This window comes from Egretta garzetta, unplaced genomic scaffold (genome assembly GCF_000687185.1).
Source record: "Egretta garzetta isolate BGI_Z169 unplaced genomic scaffold, ASM68718v1 scaffold292, whole genome shotgun sequence".
Lineage (NCBI taxonomy): Eukaryota > Metazoa > Chordata > Aves > Pelecaniformes > Ardeidae > Egretta > Egretta garzetta.
The window spans coordinates 785,105-794,930 of record NW_009258789.1 but is presented as its reverse complement, the minus strand read 5'-3'; the positions used below and the strand labels follow the sequence as shown (position 1 = coordinate 794,930).

Genomic DNA, 9,826 nt, shown 5'->3' with positions numbered 1-9,826 from the left:
GTCTGTGTTAACTGACAGGAAGCCTTATATTCTTGGCATTTTGTATATAGTAATTTTTTGATCTGTTTTGCAGTTCCTTTCATAAAGAACAGATTCTGACTTCTGGATAGATATTAAAATGTAGTAGGTTGTTACTGTGTAGGATTACGTTAAATATGGTAGGTTTTTAAACTGAGATGATATGCCGAGTAAATTTATTAAATTCTCTACTTTTAGAATCTATTATGTTAAGATTCTGAACTTGTGCATTTATTATGAAATTGTGAGTGATATTAGATTTTTTTAATCTAGGTTTAAATGAAAATTAATTAGATTTACAGTATATTTTAACAGGGTTTTTATTATAGAAAACTGTTTCCTGTAGTAACTATATAAAATGGTTCTCTGTGTTTAATTGAATGGATTTCTTTTTGGTTGCTTTATTGGTCAGGATCTCTCAATAAATAGCTGTCATTCAATCATACTTTCACAATCTACAAACAAATGGAGGTATTAAACATCTACTTTTTCAGTTCCGAGCCATTTTACTAAGCTCCGGTGAATTAATCGTTGGATAGAAATAGTTGAAAAATGCAAAAGAGATACTGCAGCAGGTTTTTCAGCACTTTCTCAAACACCAGTTCCAATACTTAATCAGTGACTTCCATCACTGAATATGTATTTATGCAAGTTATTAAAATAACTTCACTTATAATAATTTTTAGCCCAATTGTAGGTTATCATAATTTTATACTTAGTTTTACATTCATTTAAGAAGTGCAAATTAAAAAATATCACTTATTAATGACTATGTGAGAGACTTCAAAGTTTATCCAAATAGAGACGGAAACTGTAATTCTTAGTACGTAGCTCTTGTATGAATCATCTGAAATGCTATTCTGTAACTGTTGCAAAAACTTGCCCATCATAATTGGCATTTTTCTTGTATTAAAGCATCTGTTTATAACTTTGTATGTGAAATTTGCCTTGTGCATTTGGAAGCTTAGTTGACTTCCATCTTAATGAACTGCTAATTGTTAGCTGCCTTTTCAAAGGTGATCGTTGCTGTCCTTTTTTTTTAAAAAAAAAAAAAAAACTTCATTACTTTCTCCAATTAACTGCTGTTAGTTCACACACTTTCTTTTCTTGGGAATTATAAAAGGTCTTAAGGTTAGGAAGTAACATAATGAACAGCAGCAATATTTTTTTTTTTATTAATTCCAGGACACTTAAAGGAGATGGTTACGTTATGGGGAAGAGTGTAACCTGCATGAAACACATAGATTTTAGGCTCGATAAAGGTGTACATTTCTTTACAGAAGGAATTCCAACCAAAATATGTTGTCTTTTTCATATAAAATAGCTAAATACATGTGCAGTGTATCTAACATACAATAGATGCAGCTTATGATAGTTGGTGCTCACTATGTCTCATTTTGATTTAAATAAACGAGAAGACTGGCCTAAGACCACCCAGAGCTTGAATCCTCCTAGTTGGATTTCCTGTGATAACTTGTAATTTTGGGGGGGTCAAAAGTGGGATCCTAAGTTGGAGTGAGCATGGTAAAGTTTATGTAAATACCTGTCATGGTCATGCTACTGTAGTTGTGACAGTTCAGGGGCTCAGGTGAGAAGTCTGTAGGTAGAGAGAAAATCTTGTACTAGACTAACTAATATAATTACAATAGAGGCACTTCTGGGTGCACAAGCCCCTTGTCAGGTCTTGAAGGGAAGCAGTAAAACTGAAAGTGGTAAAGCAAATTTTGAAGAATTGCTCCAAGTTTCAGTAGAGGCTGGTCAAAAAGACCACCTAGAAGAAGATACTGTATTTGCAGCAAGGGAGGATGCTGATGAGAAGTGATAATGTTCCTCTCCTGTGCCGAACAGGAGGACACTAAAATTCATGTCAGCCATGTGGGCATCAAAAAGGAGACATTATAGTGTACCATAAACCCAAAATAAGTTTGATGGCTTTTTTTTTTAGTGTTTTATACACTTGACAGCTGAGGTGCTTTATCCCTCTTTCTCAAGGATCTGGTCTGAAGTTAGTCTTCAAATAGCAGGCTTTTAGGACATGCTAATAATGCATTCTGTGAATAATAAAACATGTTCTTGGTGTCCAAGTTCATCGTGTAGAGATTTACTTTTGCTTGACTAACTTTCCCAAATGCATCTGTTAAACTGGATGAAACATTCTAGGGGCTCCAGGAGTCTTGATCGTTTCAGTGGAAGGAATAGATACTGTAATTGTGGTGATGTGCTCATACGTGTTTTATTAGGGAAAATCTATGTCTGTTCAGGAGGTGGTCTGCAGTGAGTTTTAGTGAAGCTGCTGGTGAAGGTGAGGAAGCTGTTTGGAAATTAGGTGGGGTGTTTTTGGAAAAATGTCTTTTAAAATAATAGTTTTAATTAGTAATACCTGGTAACATAAATATGTTTACTTTTCTATAGTAAAGTTACCCCTTATTATTTGGTTTCAGTTAGAATTTCAAAGGAATCTCTTAAATTTTATCTAGAGCTATATTACTTGTGTGTTTGTTACAGTAATTTGGCTAATGACTTTTCAAAATGTTTATATTTGTGGTTTAGGTAATTTTCAGTCTACTTAGTAAGGTCACTGAACATCTGAAGGAAGTAAACATAAATCAGCTGTTACCTTCCCCTTTTTTCTTGTTGATGCTTACAAATGGAAAAACATGTGGGTGTTATGTGGAGGACTTGATTTGAAAGAATATAAATTGTTCTGTTGAGAGCCCTCTGCAGACATTTCTTTTTTCTCTTCAGAACTTTGACTAAAAGGTGGTGGGCAGCCTCACATCGTGGTTGATCTGTGTTTGAACACCACCTTTTATCTAGAAATGGAGTATTCATATTCTCTAATGGGGTTAGAATGCCAGAGCTGTTGTGGAAACTAGAAACAGTATCACTTGTTTGAAAACCTTTCTTTTTCGGCTTTTATTGTTGTATAGATAATATTCCTAATCTATTGTCCAGAAAATGTGATCTTCTGAAAGTATGCTAATACTTTTAAAGCAATATTTTGATTATGTCAATTTACTCTTTACATGTAATTAAAATAAGTAAATATTCTGTAAGTGTTCTGTCGAACATGATGAAAAACTCTAACCTTTTCTGGAAATCTTTTAATTACTTTTGTAGTTTTTTGAAGGTATAAGAAGTAGATGGACAAGTTTTTCCCTTAACTAGTGATCAGCTTCTGATTTTCTTTATTTTTGAGGCTTCATTTATAGTGTATTCTGTTGCCAGACGTTCCTGTTGATCGCAGACATTCCCAAAGAATCCAGTCAGTCTAAGTCACCTGATAATGTTTGACTTTAACACTGATGTAGTCTCTAAATATATTTTAATCAGATATGGTCCAACTACTCCAGTCCCTATGGCGGTACCTGTTTAAAAAGAAACAACAACAAAAACAAACCCTTGAGATGTCTGCTGTGGTCTCCTAGGGAACTATGTATCTTTGTTCCCAACTTAAGAAGGAAACAGGGATGAAAATAGGTTTAATTCCCCTGGCAAAGACTTAAGATTTTTATAAAATGTCATTTGAAGCTTTAGATCTGTGAGTAGTAATAACCTGACTTAATCATAGAAGATGATGTAGAATGTTTAGAAATAAAATTTTGGAAATTTATTTGGAAGTGTGTTTGTGAAATGCCTAAAATTCTTCAAATGGGGACAAATCACCTAATGAATCACAAGAACTAGAAATTGGGGTGGAGCTGATCAGATCTATTGCACTTATGAAAGCAATGTATGTTCGGCAGACCTGTCACGAATGCATTTATTGAAAGAGACAGTACTGCCTTATAGTAATATGTTTTAAATTTGTGCACAGTTTAAATGAAGATTTCTCCCAGCTGCCTTTTCTCTTAGGGCAGGTGTTTAGGCTCATGGGAAATGTCTTCAAAAAGACCAGATTTCTAATATCTGTGTTTAGAGATATATATAAATCTGTCAACTTAAAAAGAGTCCTGAGGCTTGGGACTATCGTTGTTCATTATCTACTTCAGTTAATCATGTTGGCTGTTGCCTTTTAGCTTGAATCAAATAAGTCCAGAATGGTGCAGGCAGATGGTAGAGCGTAGGTATATTTTACCAGTATGTCCCGTCTGTTCAGTTTCCTCTTATTTTTGATTGTATCCAGAGTTAAATGTTCAAACTCCATCTTTGAAATACAGATAACATGTTTTGAAGGAACTTCTTAAAATGGTAAACATATTTGTATAATACTACATACATGTTTATTTCTAGGAGAAGGAGCTACAGCTGAACTTTCTTCATCTTTTGTGATTCTGTCTATATGTACTCTGGTAGTACTGGTAATACTGCTTGCAAACTGTGTCTCCTGCTGTAAAGACCCTGAGATAGATTTCAAGGTAAGCATCTGAAATTACAAATGTATGTACAAGTGGTATTCTTAGCTGTATTCTGATATCCAGACTACCTACTTGATTATTTATACTAATATTCTGCAGTTATTGACACTTCAGTGTCACTGTACATTCTTCTGAATTAGGCAGCAACTGTATTTCTACATGCTGTGATATCTTGCTGCAATCATTTATTTTAAGTACTTGGTCCATGCTGCAGAAAAGATTTCTAATGTCTTTTCAAAATCATTACTAGCTACCAGGATCAGTAGTAAAAGTATACCCTTGAGACAAATTCACTATAAAGAACCTTTTCGTTGTTTTTCTGTGTATTCTTTTAATTTGTTTTTCTTAGTCTGCTGACATGGTTTAAGACACTCCTGTCTAGTAAGAATACTGAAGATTCATATCCACAGTAGCAAAACTCTTGAGGAGAAATTGTTATCATGAGAGAACAGTTACTTTTGGAACATCGTTATCAGTGTTCCTAAAATTGAGTTTTGCTCTCATTTCTAAATGGAGAATATTTGGCCTCAGTAGTTCATGGTAATTGATTCAAAGTCAGTGATAGCATTTAAAGTAAAAACCCCAAAACCCCAAACAACAAAAAAACCAAAACCAAAACAACCCCCCCGTTTTTGTTAAAAGCAATACTTGATACTTTAATCTCTTTAAATCGGTAATAAATTGAAAATAAGGAATAGAAAACTATAAAAATCTATCACTATCCTCGGAAAAAAGGTAAGCATCTTTAACATTGCTCATTCAAACTAAAAGAAATGTATTGGTGATAATTTGAAGATAAAGATCAGCTTGTTTACTAAGTTGGGTGGTTTTTTTGCAGGAATTTGAAGATAATTTTGATGATGAAATAGATTTCACACCTCCAGCAGAAGATACCCCATCTGCTCAGTCTCCAGCAGAAGTGTTTACTCTTTCAGTTCCCAATATTGCTTTACCGACTCCCTCCCAGTTTCCATCTCGTACAGGTAAAGTACTGATTTTAATGAAAAATCGAAAGTAGGCAATTTCAGTCTCAAAAATGGAGTGTAGCTGATAACAATTAATTTGTTACAGTAAAGTCAAACATAAAAACTTACATGAACTAAGTAAATGTATTTTGTAGGGCATAGGATAAAATGTGAAATATTACTTTAAAAATGTTAACTTATGGCAGGGTGCTATGTAAGGTAGCTTAAGATAATGAAATTAGCTTAAATAAAACTCTCTAGAGTACTTTCATTATGCCTCTATATACATAAATGATTCGAAGTACTCTAGGATGTTAGTGACTTCTGCTCTTTAGTGGTTTTCTTCATGGCTAAGTTGTCACTGGATTTTAGCCATTAGCCTTAAATGGAAGCAAGAGTGAATCTCTTGACAGCAGTGCTGCTGTTTCAGCTGCATTGCTTTCTTAATGTCACTGTGGACTTCAAATGCTGTAAACGTGGTGTTGGTAAGACAGAGTGTTAGATTTCTTTTCCCTGTGTGAAAGGTTTTTTGGAACGTATTCTTTACCATTTTTGTAAAAGCAAACTTAAGCATCTTAAATATTACAAGCATAGTTTAGCATAAAGTAGTTGTTCATGTATAATTTTTACATATATTGCTTGTTTTGCTTAATTATTGGATGTTCAGGGAAGCTTCTAGTAAATTTTCTGTACCTACAAATTTCAAGAAACTGTCAGTGTACCTTTAATACAAAAGAAACATTACTCCTCAGTGTTTGAATGAGTATGGGGAAATTATCTGTGAATAATTTTATGTCAGATCTTCTACGGTGCCATAATTGTTAAAACTATACTTTCTGTCACTGGAAGTTATTTTGCCTTAAGTATGGCAGTGTACTTGAGTAAGGTACACTGGTAGAAATGTAGTTGTACTGATACAGCGTCCTCTGTGCCTGTGAGCATGTTGATAGTATGCTATACAGCTGTAGCTGTTCCAGTAAAATAATACTGGTGTAAATGTGGTTTATAGAAATAAAAATGTGGGCTAGAATTCTCGGTCTGACAAATAGTAATGATGGAAAATTTTTGTGTACATCTGCTTATTAGTGCTCCTAACCAATTAGGCAGCAGAGGGATAAACACTGCTGAATCTCTTGTATAGAGTCTGCCATTGTTACCATCCATCCTCTGCCAAGATCTGGGTCTTGTTTTCTATCCCTTCCCTCTCTGGGCTCTTTACGTGAAGTATTTTTAGTTGGAAAATGTCCTCCTTCCAGATGGTAGCTATAAGTAGGGCAGTTGGGCTGAAGAGTAAAGCAGTCGAACCTTTTCTCTTAAAATGGTAACTATATAACTGTAAATGTTAATATGTACAAGCAATGAGTGTTGTCTTGGGTTTTCTGCTTTTATTTACATAGGAGACTTTTGTAAGTAGGTTATTTGCTCTACCCAAATACAGGGTATGATACAAGATATTGGAATTAGGACTCAGCCTTGTTGCTTTCTTACTGAATGTATTAATCAAAAGTTTACTTTTCCTAAGGAGAATCAGTGTGCTTTTGTAGGAGGTGTATTCTAGCATGGTTTAGAAGCTGGAGCTGAGAAAAGTTTCGCTTGAGTGCTATTGTCACAATGTTACCTTCATATACTTTATGTATGTCTAACTAAGTTTTGTTGCTTAGTCTGAATGTATGCACGTAATTGGGAATAAATATTGCAGGAGCTTGCATTATTTCCTCAACAGTTAGATAACTTTGGCCATTTGAGTGGTTTGATACGTATTACATTTGTTTCGTTGTGTGTGACAGATGGATCAAAGTCTCAAGTGGCACGTCAGAGTCTAAACTACATCCAGGAAATTGGAAGTGGCTGGTTTGGAAAGGTGAGAAGTTGTCTTTTAATATTGTACTGCAGTCTGAGTCTTATTCCAAACTGACTAGGCTGCTGTATTTCCTTTAAAATGGTACGCTTAAACAACAACAACAAAAAAGCATAAGCAAAACTGAAGTTGAAACTAGATGCTTTCTTGCATGCACTCTTTAGCTGTAATTACAGCACTAATCAGTTCCTCTTTAATTTGCATGTAGTTTCTTATCAGTTACTAGGCAGACATTTCACTTCCATGGATTTGAGTTAATACATTCCTGTTATTACCAATTCTTTCTAGGAATAAGTCTTAAGTCAGTAAGTGGTCTTCATTAGAAAACTTGTTTTCTGAAAGTTGATGTGTAGATCAGTTTTCAAGATTTATTAAGTATGGGTGTTTAATTATCAAAGCTCTGCATGCATTGACCAAAAAGCCAGAAAATCTTTCTTACAGCATGTTTTTAGCTCTTGTTTTTCTTTGTAGGGAAGCTCCAAAATTTTTTTCCCTCTGATTAAAGACACAATGGTTATCTTTTTTCAGGTTCTGCTTGGAGAGATCTACACAGGCACTAGTGTAGCAAGGGTAATAGTGAAGGAGTTGAAGGCAAGTGCAGGTCCCAAGGAGCAAGAACAATTTTTAAGAAATGGAGAACCATATTAGTAAGTAATGTTTCATAGCTTGGTTAACTTGCACACTTCATACTACTGCATATGAATTATGGACATTTCTTTTGTCCAGTGTTATTGTTTCTACTTGTCCTCCCTTGTAACTGAAATGCTTGTTTAAAGAGTGAAAATACAGTCAATCCAAAATGAGCAAAGTTGAGTTTGCTTAGGAAAAAAAAATAAGCTCTTTGCTTAAATGCATTTGGTAGTTACTGTTCGTGAGTGGAAAATACACGTGGTTTGGTTTCTCAGATTTTCTTCTACAGCTTTTTGGAACAAACTCCTGATGTTGCAAACTAACCTTATGCCTAATTACTTGCCTCTGAGAACTGAGGTTTAAGTCCTGCACTTGGCTTTCCTGTTAGAAGCAGGGGAACTGACAACACTTGGTCTGCTATCAGATACACATTAATTTCTTTAAAGTTCCCTTTTTCAAAAAATTACATGCAACATAGTGATAAAACTTAACTTCTGTTCAGATAGCTTGCAAGGAGGCTTGTACACACAAAACCCCCAGAATTACGCTAACTTCAGTCCAGTAGTACTCCACAACTGAGAAATCATTGACCTGACTAGAGATGCCAATAGAACAGGATTGTTTGGTGTTCTCTTCCTCTTGTGTTATGCTTGGAGGATACTCTGTTCTAGGGGTTGAGACTTTGTATATTAGAGAGGAATTGGGTATATTAAAGGGAGTGTAATTTCTCTTCCTGTGTTTTGGGAATAGTGAGAATTCTCTGAAGAGCTAACTGCCACAAGGTAATGGCTTTTGTAGCTGAAAAGAAAGGCGCATTGTAGTTCACTAGACATATCTCATAGTGTGGTTTACCTTGCCTGAATATGCTACAAGTGAGTGGTAATAAAGAGCTTTCTATTCTTGATGCTTTCTAATGTCCTAGTTATATTTGCATTTAGGCTTAAATTGTTGGCAGTTGTCAGAAGAAGAAATCTCATGCCTTCTGCTGCATTGGCACAAGAGTTTTTGAAGCAATTTAGAAAAAGTAACTGATCTGGCTGGGAAGTAACCTGGCTAAAAAAAGTTTCGCTTTTAGCCAGATCAGTTCCTCGGTGTAGTTCAGGAACCAGTTGCATGAGCTTATTTTTGGTATAAGGGATGGTGGGAGGATGGGTGTGACTTTCTTATGGCAGTGCTGGCTTTTGTGGTTTTGAGATCCTGTGAGTTTCAGCTACTCTCAGTGATATGCTGCAGCAGTACAGAGGAGATACAAAGGCGCAAATGGAATCTGTGGCTTTGGATACTTGCACCTTCTGTTCATGCCACCCCCCTGCCAATGTTACATGTTGAAACTTCTGGTGGGGATTTCACTGTGTTGCATTATGCTGCAAGTAATGTATACTGTGATCTTTCTGGCTTTAAGTGTATTTTTTCATTCCAGCATTCTTCAGCATCCAAATGTTCTCCAGTGTATTGGGCAATGTGTGGAAGCCATTCCTTATCTCCTAGTTTTTGAGTTCTGTGACTTGGTAAGTGCACTTATGCAAAAGCCTGCAGTTGTTTTCCATTGGTGTAAGTTATATGTAGTCTGTTTACTGCCCTTAGCTCATGAAGTGATTTGTTTTCTTTGTGGGAAAATTTTTTAATAACCAAAATTTCAGAAGACAGACTTCTTTTAGTATAGAGACAGACCACAAGTGTAACTTTTTGTTTATATTATTTTCAATTCATCATGTAAACTCTAGGTGCTTGTGGAATGTTCTGAAGAGGAAAATAGCTGTTCTGTCTTTGATAACAGAATTACTGCTCTTTCAGTCTGCTACATCATGTAACAGGGATCTTCGAGGGGAAAAGAGGTCATAGAAGGAAGCTTTTTATTGCAGTCCAGTATCACATGCACATGCTCACAATCAGATCCTAAATTCTATTTGCTGCCTGTGCATCCTTAATGTGCTTTTATTACCATTTCTATGAAAATGTTAATTGAGGAAACAAAGAATTTCCTCCCTTCTGTCTAC

General features: G+C 35.2%; 1 protein-coding gene across 1 annotated transcript in view; it reads left to right on the top strand.

Annotated features, from left to right (window-relative positions):
• The window catches only part of LMTK2 (lemur tyrosine kinase 2), a 43,477-nt gene that overhangs the window by 8,049 nt on the left and 25,602 nt on the right, over nt 1–9,826 (top strand). The window contains exons 3-7 of the mRNA XM_035889221.1: nt 4,252–4,376; nt 5,215–5,359; nt 7,129–7,202; nt 7,728–7,846; nt 9,250–9,337. Coding sequence (XP_035745114.1) covers nt 4,252–4,376; nt 5,215–5,359; nt 7,129–7,202; nt 7,728–7,846; nt 9,250–9,337 — 551 coding nt within the window. The remainder of the gene's footprint in view (nt 1–4,251; nt 4,377–5,214; nt 5,360–7,128; nt 7,203–7,727; nt 7,847–9,249; nt 9,338–9,826) is intronic.